This window comes from Leptosomus discolor, chromosome 16 (assembly GCF_034619465.1).
Source record: "Leptosomus discolor isolate bLepDis1 chromosome 16, bLepDis1.hap2, whole genome shotgun sequence".
In the NCBI taxonomy this organism is placed as follows: domain Eukaryota; kingdom Metazoa; phylum Chordata; class Aves; order Leptosomiformes; family Leptosomidae; genus Leptosomus; species Leptosomus discolor.
In genome coordinates, this window is record NC_141406.1 from 413,301 (window position 1) to 428,612 (window position 15,312).

Here is a 15,312-nt window from a genome sequence, read left to right on the forward strand (position 1 = left end):
GCAGGGAAGCCCAGAGGTGCTTCCGTAGAACCCAAAAGAAGCCCAGGAAAAACTGACCCTAATTTGAGGCAGTGAAAGCCTGCAGGGTGCATGCCCTGCAAAACCAGATCTCAGGGTGGGGAGAGGCTCTCCCACAGCTGCCATCCCCCCTCCACAGGGTAGCAGGATGCGCCAGGGCTCCCAGTTCACCGCCACAGACAGCTCCGCAGCTTCTCTCTTCCCAGGCCTGGGGAAGCTTGGCCTCACTCAGTACAGCCGGTCTCTGGCTCCTTTCCCCAAGCCCTGGCCAAAGTGTGCAGCTGGAGGGGCTGAGAGCAGGCACTAAGCCCTGCTGTGAGACCAGGGCCGTGAAGCACAGCCCGGGGACAGATGGCTGCCCAATGACTCCAAGAGAGAGACCAGAGCAAGAACAGTTATGATTTAATCATCCCCGTTCTCTGCAAATCCAGTGTACAGTAGAGCCGAGCTGTGGTCTGGCTCCTGGTGCTCCCACAGCCACCGCCTCTGCCCGCAGTGCAGACCTGGTCCATCATCGGAGACAGGGACCACGGGCAGGGCAGGAACAGCTCCCCTCACCCCTCCTGCCCTATCGGACGTGTGCCTGAGCATGGACAACCCCAGGCAGCTTTGTCTCTGCCTAGCCCAGTGGGAGAGCCTGATCCTGACCAGGACCTGCCCAGCTCTGGTCTGGGCAAAGCTGGTGAGCAACCAGGTAGCAGCTGCCCTGGCAGAGGCGGCAGGGACTCATCGTGCCCCTGCCCAGGGACCCTTCGCAGGTCACTGTGGCCTCTGCTTTGGCATCTGCCTCCACAGCGCTGGAAGAGACCAAGCCCCAGCCATGGCAGAGGTGGAGGAGCTTCTGGCTCAGGCCAGCTTGTCCCTGAGCCACCCAGCCGACCCTGGACCTGAGCCCATGGCACAAAGCAAGTGGCCAAACCTCCCCCCGTGCAATCCTGCAAGGGGAAAACCCTGGGACAGCATGCACCGAGGCAAGGGGGGGCTGGCAGGGGAGCCCCAGCACCTGCCCTGAGACAGCCCAGGGCAAACACAGCTCAAGAGCCCCTGGGACAGCAGAGAGACATCCCTGGGGGCAGTGCCAGCTGGGGCACCCCTACATAGTGACCATCAGAAGGCATACGTGGTTCAAACAGCAACAAGGACGTGTAACCTCTGCGGGTTGGGGTGCTGGGGGTGAAACTGCAGCAGAACTCGGGCAAGGAACAGCAGTAGTGGTTAGGGGTGAAGGCACAGGAGCCCCCAGGCTGGATGCCATGGCTGGGGTTAGTTGTTGGGGCCAAAGAGGCTGCCCGTGAGGAGCCGCCTCTTGACCTCCCTCCAGAGAAGGTCCCGCTCCCGGTTTGTCCGCTGCATGAAGCCCCTGTTCTCCTGGGCCCGGCGGGACAGGTAGGGCAGCACCTCGTTCACGGGGCCGTAGGGCACGTACTTGTAGACAGGGAACCCGGCCTGACCTGGAGGAGAGAGGAGGGTCAGGGAAGAACCGAGGGGAAGTAAATGGGGGGGGCCCTAAAAAGGGGGGGGGGGAAAATGATGACACCTAAAAAGGGGGGGGGATGAGGGAGGAAAAAAGGACAAAAGGGGGAAGTGCCTCCCTCAGGGGCAGCTCTCGGAGCCTCTCGGGCCGTGCCACGGCAGGGGCAGCAGCGGAGCCTCCAGCCTCTGCTGCGGACACCGGCGTGGGCAGGGGGATCGGTCCCTGACCTGAGCTGGGTACCTGGACCCTGCGTGTCCCTCCGTGTGGGGCCCCGGGCGCTTTGCTGCGCTGCCTGGGCCAGCGGCAGAGGAGAGGACAAGGTCCTCAGGAGGCTGTGGGCACCCCAGGAGCGGAGAGCCCAGGACTCAGCCTGTACCTCCAGTGGGGCAAGGCGACACTCCCACCCCAAGGGGGTACAGGAGGGGTTTGCTGGCTGCCAGGATCAGTCTCTGACCCACTCAGGAGGGCCCCGATCTCAGCCCATAGTCCAAAAGCAGGAATCTCCCTGACCGGCCACCACAGTCTCATGGGCCTCCAGGAAACAGAAGTGATTCTCCATCTACATCCTCCCCAAACCCCATGCTGGGGTCACAGTGCTCCACACAGCTGGGGAATAGGTGACAAGGCACTGTCCTCAGCCAGTTCTGCTCTGACAGGCCCATAACCTGGCTCCATCTATCCTTTGGACCCCACGGCAGCTGCCCAGGGAGACCCCAGGGGTCAAGGTGGGGCAAGAGCACATCTGCCAAGTCTGCCCCGCTCCCAGCACTCACCCAAGGGGAAGGTGATCTGGTCACACATGCCCAGCAGCTGCCCGAAGCACACCTTCTTCTCCGAGGGATGGATCCCAAGCTCCATCATCCTGCAAGCCAAGTCTCGGCGTTAGGGAAGAGCAGAGACAGCGGAGCACGCAGGGACAGTGTGTCCCACCAGAAGAGTGGGGATCATCTCCAAGTACAAGAGCATGGCACTGATCACATCCCAGTTGGATGGGAGGACTTGAGGAATTTCTTTTTCAAAGAGCCTCTGGGTTGGGGAATGGGGTCAGCTCTACAGCTGCTGTGGGCTACTGCGCTGCACCCCACCTCCAAGCCCCACCTGAAGCCCTGAGCACCAGACAGGAGCTAGGATCCCACCAGGTGAGCCCAGAGGAGACCTGACAAGCCACAGCGCATCTCACCGCAGCTCTGCTGGGCCCCCACACCCCTCAGGCACCCAGTCCCTGCCACGCCACGCTGCCTCCCCAGTACCCACCTGCGCAGGGTGAACTTCACTGTGTCCTCATTGTGAGATGCCACCATCACGTTGGCTTTCCGGCTGTGCTTGATCTCCTCCAGGATATAGTCCAGGCACCTGTAAGACAGTACGGGGCTGCGCAGTGAGGCCACTCGAGCCTGTGCCCAGTGCGGTGGGAGGGAGGAGTGTGGCTGTGGCTACCTGTGGTACATCTCGTTGGTCTTCTCATAAGTGGGGTTGATGGGATCCTCATAGCCAATCTTGGCTGCCCTCTCCCGCTCCTGCTCCATGTAGGCGCCGCGGACCAGCTTGGTGCCGAAGTGCCAGCCCTCCCGTCGCGACAGCTCCACATCAACCGTCACGTTGTCGTAAGCCTCCTGGGACCAGATGGAAGAGATGGCACAAGGTCATCGCACCAGTGCCACCTCTGCCCTGTGCCTTCAGGCAGCCAGCCCCGGAGTTGTGCCATCACATTGCCATGGCTTCAGGAGCCAAGATCTCCATCCAGCTGCTCCGGCAGGTCCTTCCCGCCCAGATCCTACCAAACCTCACCTTCAGGTAGCACTGGTAGGTGTTGAAGATGATCGCCCGATCCCTGTTGAAGCGCCGCTGCATTTCCAGGGTGAGGCGGCTGATGGCTGGTTGGAAGTAGCTTTGCTCTGCGTCCACCATCAGCCTCACGCCCTTCTCCGCAGCTCTCTGGGGGGCGTGAAGGACATGCAGGTTGGGTTCACGGGGCCACCTGCTACATGACTCCCTCTCTATGGAAGCTCCTGTGCCCAGCTCCCCCAGCCCCAGCACCCCCTTACCTTGGCAAGGACATCCATCCGCTGCAGCATCCGCTTCATCTGCAGATCCTCCTCCTCGGTGAACCGTGAGAGCAGAGGCTCAAGCTGCCCAGTCTGAAACGAGAACAGCTTGTGGCACCCTGCCTGACTGTGGCCAGCCCTGCCCACAGGAGACAGAAACACCCCGGAAGAAGCCCAGCCCCAGGGCTGCTGCCCACCCCAGCTCCCCAGCACCCACCGGCCAGCACAGCATGCACAGGGTGCCCACCCTTCAGCTTGGTGGCTGCACACGGTGGATCACAGCATGGCCGGGTTCTGGCAGCACTGATGCCAGCCAGCACCACAGCCACCAGCAAGCTACTAGGCAGGATCCACACCCCACTCCCCCAGACTCCCAGCGCCCTCCCAGTGGGGCTGCTCTGGGGCAGCTTTGGTAGTCCATCATAGGTGGGTACCCACCTGCATGTTGGGGATGAGCAGCAGCTTGGAGAGCTTGGTGCGGCTGTCGATCAGGCTGTTCCAGTCCAGCAGGTCCACAGTGCTGGGAGCAGAGACCCAGGTCCGTACTGGTGTCTTGCAGGGGCAGGGGGGGGTCTCTACCAGCTCCTGACCCCCACCACCAAGCGGCGTGCAAGGCACGTGCCACCCCAATCTCTCTTGTCACCTCCACCCAAACCTCCCCTATGCTGGTTACTGTGCTGAGCCGGTGCTGGCCTTTGGAGATCTTCCCTTGCTACTGCTCCCCCAGTTCAGGAATAGGGACAAGGTCCCCCAGCACCCCCATCCCGCAGCACCCCCAGGTCACAGCCAGCTTACCCACTCATGCCCAGGTTCTCGCCCGTGAACCAGTGCTGGCTCTCCGCCTTGGTCGCGATGCCGAGGCTGGCCAGGGCCTCCTGCCACCGAAAGGAGCATCAGTGTCAAGGGGCTGCATGGGGCCTTACTGCTCCAGGCTCAGGTGTCACAGGTCAGGGCTGCTCTGGGACCTCTACAGCCACTCGCCACCTCCAGCCGTTCATCCGTGGCAGCACAGCCTCCTCCCTCGGATGTCACCCGCCTCACCTGCAGCTTCTCCGCCTCTAGCTTCATCTCCAGCGCTGCCCGCCCAGCCTGGCCCTGCTCCGCAGCCATTTGATGGAAGAACCTCCGCCACTTCACCAGCACCTCCGAGAACTGCAGCTGTGGGGACAGAGCTCAGGGTGAGACACCCAGGCTGGAGCCCAGCTGGCTTGGAGCCTTCTATTGTGCCAGGGCTTTGCAAGATCACATCCAGCCCGAGGCAGACCCTGACCCTGTAACAGGGCACCTTGGCCAAGCCTAGCAGTACAGACACCCCCCCCCCCCCCAGGGGGACCTTTAAACTTCTGAGCTCTTCATGTGCCCCCAAAAGCTGAAGCAGGGCTTCCAGGGTGGTCTTGGGCACACAGGGGACAGCCTATTGATGCCCACTCCTCTCCGCCATCAGTAGAGATGTCACTGCAGCCAGCCTGGCACCCCAAAGCACCTGCCCCCACAGATGCATCATCCATGGGCCTGGCTCTGATTCTCCTCACCGTGGTCACAGCCCTGGCACTCACCAGGAACTGAGGTCTGCCCAGCGCTGTCAGCTTGATGGCCGAGAAGCCGTTCTCCGAGCTGCCACCTGTATGGAGCCACAAAGACAGAGCTAGGCCAACAGGGCAGGGTGCTCGGGCAGAAAGAGGGTACCCGAGCTAGGGTGGTGGGCTGCAGGGCCCCCACAGTCCCCAAGCACAGTGGGGCTGCTCGGGACACGTGGAGCACTTACCTGAGGCATCAATGCAGCGGAGAAAAGTCTCCATGTGCTGGTCACACTTGGCTTCGTCAGCGTAGAAATATGTACGGGCACTGATGACCCCACCACGGCGATCCCCAAATCCCCGATGGGCTCGGTATTGCTTCTCCCTTTGTTCTGCTCCTGGGGTGGAAGAGGATGGAGATGGGTCGTGCTGCCCTGCCAGGCTCCTACAAGCCTCCCCAGGAGCTTCTGCCGGGGGCGCAGGGAAGAGGGGCTCCAGCCTGGACCTCAAAAGAGCCCCCGAGGGCTGCAACACGCCCTGCCTGCTCTTTGCCTGAGCAGAGGCTGAGCCTTTGCTGAGGAGCAGGGTTGGCCAAGAACCAAGATGCTCCTCATCCAGTTCAAGTTTTGAGGCTGTGGGCGCTGGGTCCTTCCCCCACACCAGGCCCACAGCACCTGGATCAGCTACACCTTCAGGCTATCTCCTGTCAGCAGGAGAGGCTGGGTCACTCACCTCCCATCTCCTTCTCGGCTGCAGAGGTGCAGGAGCTAAGAAGAGAAACAGGGAAGATAAGGGCCAGGTCAGCAACTCCGTGCAACCCCATGCTGGTGGCCAGGGCGGATCTGAGGCTCCCCTGCCGCCAGCCTGGCGCTGGACCCTGCTTTTCCCTCACCATCCCATCACCAATGGATCAAACGCTGCTTAGCACAAGCTCTGCTGGCAGGTCAGATGCCCCAAACCCACTCATGGAGGCAAGGGGGTTTCAACATCCAGGCAAGTGTTACCTGGAGGCCCCGAGGCAGGACAGGGAGGATGCTCTGCCCCATGCTCCAGAGCTGCTCTCAAAGAGCCCACTCCATGGCAAGGACAAGGTCAGCCCTGGTGGGGCTGGGTGCTCTGTCTCCAACCATGCCAGCCCACGGTCCTCACTGTGGTGGCACCAAGCCTCAACCCCATATCTCCTCGTCTTGCTGGCACCAGCAGCCAGATCACGAAGCAAGGAGCTGCTCCAGACCCAGGGCCCATCAAGCCGCAGGATGCCCTGCTGCAGCTCAGCTGCCCCACGCTCCTCTGTGCCCTGGCATTAGCCAACAACTTACAAACAAGGTCTCAGCTTCAATTCCAGCAGACCTTGGATGTAATTTCAAGCCCAGGCTTGAGATAACAGGGCTCTGACAGCCCAGGGGACGCTGGCCAAGTCATGAGATCCTCCTTGAGCTTGAGCAGCTAAGCCTTCTTGCCGACACCCTAAATCCAGCCTGCAGACCCAGGGTCTTACCCAGGAACACGGCCAGCTCCTGAAGAGCAGCCCGGAGTGACAGCAGAGCAGTCTCCTCCAGATCATTTCTGCCTTGGAGTGACTGTCCCAAAACCGTCCATGCCCAACAGCGGGGAAGTATACTGCAAGGCAAACAGCAAAGCCACCCATCCAGAGCCAGAGGACTCACACAAGAGAGCAGAGAGGCATGTGGCATGGTCCCAGAACACGTTCTCCCAGATGGAAACCCTGTGACAGGGATTAGGGGCTGCTGGAAGCATAAACAAGCGGAGACAAGCCCTTCCCTCCGGCTCCCTGGAGCCAGGAACAGCCCTGCATCGCTCACAGTGCAGCAAAGCCTGGCATGAACCCGAGCAGGAGCAGCTCGTGGGGAGCAGCAGGCGCCACGTCCAGCAGGCTCTGCTCCGTGGTTCTGCTGCCCTGAGGACAGGTCAAGAAGCTTTCTGTCCCTGAATACAGAGGGTGGACAAAACGAAGGAGGAGCCATCACACACCCAGGGATGGGATGCAATAGCAAAGCCCACACAGGATGGAAGGTCCCCTTGGAGCAGGCAGCACAGCACAGGGGAAGGCTTCAGCTGGACACACGGCTGCGACTCCGAGGACACGTTGAGAGATGGGTCCTGTGGGCAGGTCACAGCTGCAGCACAGCAGGACAGCGCCGAACCCCAGAGCACACCTTGCGTCCGACATCTGAGATGCTGGGGACAAGTGGCAGGGAGCAAAGCCTCCTCTGACCCGCCCAGGGTGACTGCACACAACTCCATCAGCAAACAGCACCCTTGGATTTGAAGTGGTTTGTGCTCCTGAAGGCAAACACACCCTTCCCAGCAGCATTCCTGCCGCATGACCGCACCAAGCCCTTCGAGGGGGGCATTCAAAGCAGCGCCGTGGTGGTGCTGGCTTTATTGTTCTGTGTCAAGCAAAATAAAGGAAGCTCCTTCCAGCTGAAGAAATAGCTCTTCCTGGATATCATCGGCCTGCTTTGCCATGCTAGCCTTGGCCAGCAAAGCCGTTCCTACACCAACCAAGTGACACTTAACCCAGCTTATACCTGGCCATCCCTCCAGCAAACCAAGAGCAAGTGTCCCAGAGCAGGACACATCTCCAGGCACTGCTCAAACACTTCTGGCAGGCTGTAACCAGAAAGGAGCCACCTGCAAAGCACACTCAGGGCCGGGGAGCTCACACTCGCCCAAAACATGCACAAGGCAGGCCCTCTAAGTGCTGCGGAGCAGGTTGTGAAGATTTGGTGCAGCTCGCTGGGTTGCTAGGAAGGGTAATCCAGCTGACACAGCAGACTGGGGCTTTCAGGAAGGTTTGTTTTTTGGTTTTTTTTTTTTTTTTAATCAGGCTCAAATAAGCCATCTCAGGAGAAGCACAAAGGTCCCCCTGTAAGAAATAAGTAGGCAATAATCCATTTCACCCTGGAGGTTACCAGGAGGTTGCCACGAGCACAGCATATTTGCTTTGCTTGTCAGCAAACGAGTCTGGCAAAGGGGATGAGGGAACACCAGGGAGCAGCTGGAGCAGCTGTCCCTGAATGACCACATCCAAGGAAAAACCTCACGGTCACATGAAGCCCAGATGGGAGCTATGGGTGATGCTTAAACCCTGCAGGTAGGAATAAAGCAAAGCTCTTTAGCAGAAGAGAGTCCTTCAAGCCTGTCCCATGCATGAGCTGCCAGCACGCACCAGCCCAGGACCACTGCAGGACCTCCTTGCACAGCTCCAGGATAAACAGAAACTGCCCTGGGACTCAGGGGACCCACAGCAGACGCAGGCAGAGCACTTGGCACGGGTGGCAGCAGCACTGGGAGCACGAGAAGGGGAGGCAGCAGCTCTGGGAGGCAGATTGGCCAGGCTGGATCATAATCCCACGCTGGGGCAGGTATCAGGCGTCCACGTAAGAAACCTCTAGAGGAAGCAAAGTCCACACATGCTGCACGGCAGAACCATTCGGGGTGCCTGACCGTGCTCGGGGGCAGGATTGCCCTTCCTCACGTTAGCCCAACCCCAACCCATCTCCTCGTTTGGGATGCCCGTGGGCCAGCAGCGGCCCCGAGGCTGCAAGGGGAACCACAACCATCTCCACTACGGGAGGGGTCTGTGTTTCACCCCACGGGGAACAGAAGCCCCTGCCCAGCCACAGCGTTGCCTCTCCACACCCCACCCAGGGCTGCCCCCCTCCCGAAGCCCCCAGCCCACGCGCTGCCCCCGGGAGCGGAGCAGCACCCAGGCTCCAGCGCCCGCAGGACACCTTTCTCCGGCTGCGTCCCCGCGGCCTGGCAGCAGCCGCCAGCACGGGGTCAAGGACTGCTGGGACAAGCCGGCAGAGCTCTGGACGCCGGCCCGGGCAGGGCCGATCCTGCGGCAGGCAGGGTGAGCCGGTGCCTGCCCACACGGCGCTGCTGCTCCCAGCCAGAGCGTCCGTTACCGGGAACGGCCACGGGAGGAAAGGGCATTTCCCGGCTGCTCCCTCCAGCTTGCTCCAGGCCAGCCGGCTGGCACGGCTCTGCCTGCAGAGCTCTGCCCGGGGGAAACAGCAGATGGCACCAAGAGGCCAAAAACCCCACTGGCCGCCTCTAGTTTGTACCTCAGCGGGGTGAAGCCCCGAGGCACTTACGGGAGGGAAGGACACAGCCACAAGCCCTGCACCTCAGCCAGGGGCAGCCTGGTGCGGCAGCATCCCTGACAATTTGGGATTTCGCCCCTGCCCAGGGCCAACGTGACCCAGAGTGGTGCTCTGCCTGGGCCAGGGTCCGACAGAGCTTCTGATGCCACCCACGCCTCCAAAGGGCTTTGTCCCTGCTCTGACATGTCCCTGGGTGACCTCCAAGAGGGCATCTTTTGCCCCTGCCCATTTGTTGGAGCAAATCCCCACTGGGGCTCAGGCAGGGTGGTATCGGGGGGGGGAATGAGGTCCAGCGCGTGGCTTTGCCAAGCTCTCTTGTGTGGGAATGACCCACACCGGCAGCTCATCCAGCAAGGAAGTCCCACACGTCCAACCCCCAAATCTGCTCCGGGGGGGAAGGAGCAGTGCAGCCCAGACAGCTCACAAACCACCGACACCCGCCCCGCTGTGACACCGGCGCAGGCAGAACCTGCCTGCGAAAGCCCTCGGTGGTCAACCACAGGAGAGCGCTGGCCACAAGCACAGCCAGAGCACGGCGGGCAGCGATGCCAGCCAGGCGGCACTGGCACTGCCAGCTCAGCCGCGTCACACCGGGGGCCAGCACGGCCCCATGGGGGTGCTGAGCAACGCATCCGGACTGTGGCTGTGTGCCCGGGGAAGAAACCAGCTGCTTCCGAAAACACCGCTGCTCTGCGCCTTCCAAAGGGCCAGCCCAGCCCACAGGCTACAGTGGGGTATTTTGAAGCTTTTAAATAAAAAAAAAATTAAAAAATGAAGTTTGCAGCTCAGTCTGCAAGGAGCTGGGATGGGCACAGCCCTGCCTCCCCCCATGCAGTCCCCACACCATGGTGGCCCTTGTGAGCTGCCAGGACCTTCACCCCATCAGGGATTTCCAGCAGCAGCAGCAAGGGGCAAGCGGAGGGTCCCCGATAAGCAGCGCCAGGGTGGGAAGCAGAGATAAGGCTCCCGGCGGCAGCTGGGAGGAGTCAAACTGCAGCACCTGCAGCACCACGCTGACCTGAAACCCCACTTGCAAATCACCCCAAAAAAGCTGTTTCCACTGTATTTTTAACACCGTGTGGCAGCTGGATGGTGTCCCCGGCTGCCAACAGGGACACAGGGCTGTTGCAGCCTTTCCTGGGGGAGTGCTGCATCCCCAGACTGGGCTCTCCAGCAGGGCCACCCTTGTCCTGGGTGGGGAGGGGACACTGCCCACCCCAGTGACCGTGGGGTGCCGGCCAGCGGCCCATCGATCTGCTCAAAACTGGAGCCAAAATAGTGGAGAGTTACTGTCGGCTTTGGGCCAGCGCCTGCCCTTGGCAGAGGGTGGGAGGCAGGGAAGGCTGCCCGGGATTGGAAGGCAGTGTGGGAAGGGGGTGCGACCCGGGGGGGGTGGGGTGTGCAGCACCCTGGTTTGAGAGGGGGTGGAAATGGTGGGCAGCACCCCAGGGTGTGGTGTATGGTGGGGGACAGAGGGGGTAGGACCCTGCTGGACAAATGGGGGGCAGCAGCATCCCAGCGTGGTGGAGGAGGCTGGGGGGGGGGCAGCACCCTGGTGGGGGTAGGGGAAAGGGGGACAGGGTGGGCAGCACCCCAAAGGGAAGGGGGGGGCTAACCCCAGTGTGTGCAGGGGAGAGGAGGGGGGGCAGCACCCCGGTGGGAAGGGGGAATGGGGGGCCAGCACCCCAGTGGAGGGGGGCGCAGACAGAGGTGAGGAGCACCTCAGGGTATGCAGCAGAACAGCACCACGGGGGGGGCAGGGTGGCAGCCCCCCCGTATGTGCAGAGGGATGGGGGGGGGCGGCACCCGGGGGGGGGGGCGGCAGCAGCGGGGGGGGGGGGGGGGCGGGGGGGGAAAAGAGCGCCGGGGCAGGCGGGGCTGTGACGCACCGCAACCCCAGCTCCGCAGCCAATGGGAGCGCGGGGGATGGGCGGGCGCAGCCAATAGCAGAGCTGCCAAGTCCCGCGCCCGGCGCACGCCGTGCCCCCCCCCCCGCACTCACGCCAGCTCCTTGCGCTCGGCCTCCTCGGCGCTCAGGTCCTCCTCCACGCTGTAGTCGAGCACGGCGCCCACGCCGAAGGCCTGGTTCCGCCGGAGGAGCGGTTTGATGGCCTCCTGGTCCTCCCCGGCCACGAACTGCCCGTAGAAGGTCATCTTCATCAGCCGCTCGAACAGCGCCTGCCCCAGCACCCGCCGGCACAGCTGCAGCAGCTGCGGGACAACGGCAACTCAGCGCCCGCAGCGGGCACCCCCCGCAAAGAGAGCCCCCCCCCCCCCCGCCCGTGACCGGCACCCCTCTGCAGCGGGCATCCCCCCCGCCCCCCCGGGACGACAGCCCCCCCCCCATCCGGCTGGGGACCAGCCTAGCTCCCGCCCGGTCCGAGATCCGGGACCGGCAGCTCCCGAAGCAGGCAGCGCCCCCCCGGTCCAGAACCGGCATTCCCCCTCCCCGACCCCGTCCGGGACAGCAGCCCCCGTCCGGCTGGGGCCAGGCATCCCCCCTGGAGCGGGCATTCACTCCCCCCCCCGAACCGGCAATCCCCGCCCCCGGAGCGGGCAATCTCCCAGGCCCAGCACCCCCCCCGCCCCCCCCCCCCCCAGCAGCTGGAACCCCCCTCCGCCTGGGGACCAGCCCCCCCCCCCCCCCCGCCCACACCCACCTCCCGGTTGTGCTCCACCAGCGGCTCCACCGCGCACAGCCCCAGCACCAGCAGCCCCCGCAGCAGCTCGGCGCTGCTCTTGCTGCGGAACGCTTCCCGGGGGTCCCCGAAATCCACGGCGGGAGGCGGCGGCGGTCCCCGCGCCGCACCCTGCGGAGGGGGAGGCGGCACCTGCCGGGTCTCCCTGCCCGCTGCCGCCGGCGGCGGCGGAGCGGCCCCCCGGGGCGCGGCGGCGGGCGCGGAGCGGGGGCGGCGGGGGACGCGCAGGCGGGCGGCGGCGGCGCAGAGCGCCCGGGCCGCGCTCGGCGGAGCCATGGGTACGGCGGGGCCGCCCGCTCCGCGCCGCCGCCTTAAGTACCCGCCCGCCCGGCACCGCCCCGCGGGGCTCCCCGCCGATACGGCCGCGGCCGCGCCCGCCGGGGCTGTGGGGCCGCCGTTCCGCCCCGCGTCTCGGCTCTACCGCGGCACCGGTACCGCCCTGCCCGCCGCACCCCTCTCCCGCAGCCCCCAGCCCGGTGCTTTTCCCCTGTTCCCATCTCTTCGGGACAGCCCTCCTGGGGGCCGCCCCCCCCCCCCCTCCCCCTCCCCCGGACGGGGGAGGGGATAGAGGGGGGCAGGGGTGACCCGAGCGGAGCCCCGGGTGGGGCTGAGGGAAGCCCCGTCCCCTTGGAGCAGCACTGGGGAGGGCTGGGGTGGGGGGGGCAAAGAGAGCCCCATGCCCTCGGAGCAGTCCTGGGGAGGGGGGGTGGGCGAAGGGAGCCCCGTGGCCTTGGAGGAGCCCCAGGGAGAGCTATGGCCGTCCCGAGGGAGCCTTGGAGTGGTCCCCATCCCACGGGAGGAGCCCTGAGGGGAGCGCCGGTGCCAACCCTGCAGGGTCAAGGGGCTCCTGACCACGTAGAGCAGCCCCCGGGAGGGCCAAAGGGTGCTCCCAAAGGGTCCCTGTCCCCTCGTAGCAATCCCTGGGGCAGGCTGTGGCATGTTGCGCCCACAGAGCTAGGGGGCCCTTGGGGAGAGTACCTCGGACCTGGGGGACCTGTCGTGGGAGAGATGTTGCAAGCCCCTGTGCTTGCTCGTACTGGTCTGTGCATGAACGATCTGGGGGTTTCAGCTGAACCCTCATTTGTTTGGTTCATGGGTGCTGGGGTGCTTGGGGTGGCATGAGCCAGCAGGCCAGCTCCCCTGGCATGGGCTGGGGCAGTTGGGGTTCACCTGCCCCACCGAGCCCCGCTGCAGAGAGGGCTGGCAGGGGCTTGGGAGGTCCTCAGGCAGGACCCAGCGTCTGCCTGAGCTGTTCCTCCCAGGCACACCCAGTGCTAAACTCCAGAGATCACCCAGCACCCCGTTGGCACCCCACAGCCAGGTACACTCCTGACTCTTGGCCCGGGGAGCAGAGAGCGGGGACCTCCCTCTTTTTCAGGACCGTTTTGCAGCAGCAAGTCTCACAGCCGCATCCCGTATCCATGCCCGCATCCCGTATCCGTGCCCGCATCCCGTATCCGTGCCCGCATCCCCTCGTGTCCCCTCTCCACGACCGTGTCCCCTCTCCGTGCCCACTCCTCCAGCCCCAATTTTGCAGCGGCTCCCGGGCCGATGCAGACCTGCCCAAACCCAGCTCCTCGGTGACATCTTGTGCCTGGGGATGCTCAGCGCAGGCAGCAGCGGCCAGGCAGGAGGGGAGCAGGCAGCAGCAGGCCTGCGAGGTTTGCTGGGGTGGGGAAACCACGTCCTGAGTGGAGTGCAGAGGAAGAGCCCGAGGCTTTGAGAGGGCTCCAGCAGCTGCGATGCAAAACTTTTCTTTTCCAAAGCAACCCCTGGTCCAGCAAACCGTAACCCCTTTAAAATTCTGGCACTGTCTGGGTGAGGTACAGCTACCACAGGGCCAGCGGTCCAGGAAAAATTAGTTACAGCAAACGTTTTTTCCTGCACGCCCCAGCACTGGCATTGTGAAAGTGAAACCACGGGGGTTCCCTGAGCTCATTTGCAAGCTTTCCTTTTGGGATGTCCCACGGTGAGAAGCAGACAGTGGCACTGCCCCCTGACAGAGCTATGAAAAAGCACCCATTTCCTTCAAAATAGTTCTGGGCTGTGTTAACTCTTTTGTGCTAGTTAGAGCGAAATAATTCCCCTGAAGTTCCATGCCGCGATGAGGCTGCTCACGTGAAGTCTCAGGCTGCAGTTCAAACTCCCACTGAAGAAAAAAAAGCCAGCATGACACCGAGCTGCATTAAAGCCTGAGAGGAAGATGCTACCGCTGCAATTAAGGACTTTTAGTCAGCTATAACTTTTACTCCTGTTTTAGCGTCAGTGGTGCCAGGCCAAGCCATGACTCCCTGTTAACCCGCAGCCAGACACCCCTGCCATGGCAGGGAGCTGGTTTCCAGCCACGTACCACAGAGAAAATTCCCTTGAAAGGCTCTAACGGCACCAGTCACCTCCGGGATTTGCCTGATCTTAGCAGGGAAAGTTTCCAAGCGTTGCCCATTGTGCCGGGAGAGCTGGCAGCCCTGTGGCATTGGTGGAGCCTCCAGGCTGGGAGGGGGAGTTTGAGGTTCACAACCAGGTCTGAGTTTCTAGAGAAACTTCAGTCTCAGGTCCGAATGCAAAGACAAAATGTGAAAAGCCACATTTTGGAGGAAGCAAAATTCTGTGGGGTTCATCTCAGGACGGCTGCTCCCAAAGCAGAGGGGATCCCTGAGCTGGCAGCCCCACTGATGGCTGGGGGACCAACAAGGGATGCTCAAGGCTGCTGTGGGGACTGTGCCAAGCCCCTGTGGGCCACCACACCGTGGCCCTGCAGAGCACTGACCCCCAGCTCCCAATATCCCTTGGCTGTGATTTTATGCCCTTCAGGCCACTGTCCCCATACCCCAGCATGTCCAGGCAGGTGCTGCTGGCACACAGGGGGATGCTGCACGCTCAGGGTCTGGCATGGTGGCTGCAGCTGGCCCGTGCGTGGCATGGGAAGCCCGGTCCAGCCCACGGCATGGGTACACACAACGAACGCAACCACGCTGCTGTACCCCACGTGGGGAACACGCCCCGGGCCTGATAATGTGCATCCCAGTCCGTCAGCGGGCAGAACCAGGGCAAGGCTATTAGTGCTGGCTTGAGGGACCATGAGATGTAAAGAAACAAATCTGAATGCGAGACAGAGAGGCGAGAAGGGGATTTAGTGCAGGAGGAGACGGCGGTTTGGAAAGGGGGAGGCCACGGCATGCATATTTCATGGGACGGTGCTTGGCAGAGAGGCGCTTGTGACACTGCGAAAATAACAGATGGCAACGAGTAACAGCGGCGCTTGGGGGGGAGAGCTGGGAGATGAAAGCTGCTCCTCCTGCCTGTCGGCAGAAGCGGGCAGGGGGGCACAACATGGGGGCTGCTGGGCTGTGCCGCAGCACCAGGGCACAGGGATCAGCCTTCCTCACCATCATCTTCCTCCAGCCCAGGGCTGGGGTATGGGCAATC

The 15,312-nt window shown here is 63.0% G+C and overlaps 1 protein-coding gene across 1 annotated transcript; it reads right to left on the bottom strand.

Moving 5' to 3' along the window:
* Nucleotides 1-1,186: 1,186 nt before the first annotated feature.
* Nucleotides 1,187-12,162, bottom strand: PRODH (proline dehydrogenase 1). Its single transcript, XM_086474229.1, has 14 exons — nucleotides 11,848-12,162; nucleotides 11,190-11,398; nucleotides 5,787-5,821; nucleotides 5,303-5,452; nucleotides 5,094-5,158; nucleotides 4,579-4,695; nucleotides 4,333-4,412; nucleotides 3,976-4,057; nucleotides 3,538-3,630; nucleotides 3,281-3,427; nucleotides 2,930-3,105; nucleotides 2,747-2,845; nucleotides 2,266-2,354; nucleotides 1,187-1,469 (listed from the first exon to the last, which is right to left on the bottom strand). Exons 1-14 carry the CDS (start codon nucleotides 12,160-12,162, stop codon nucleotides 1,282-1,284), a joined length of 1,845 nt encoding a protein of 614 aa, XP_086330355.1. The 3' UTR covers nucleotides 1,187-1,281.
* Nucleotides 12,163-15,312: the final 3,150 nt, after the last annotated feature.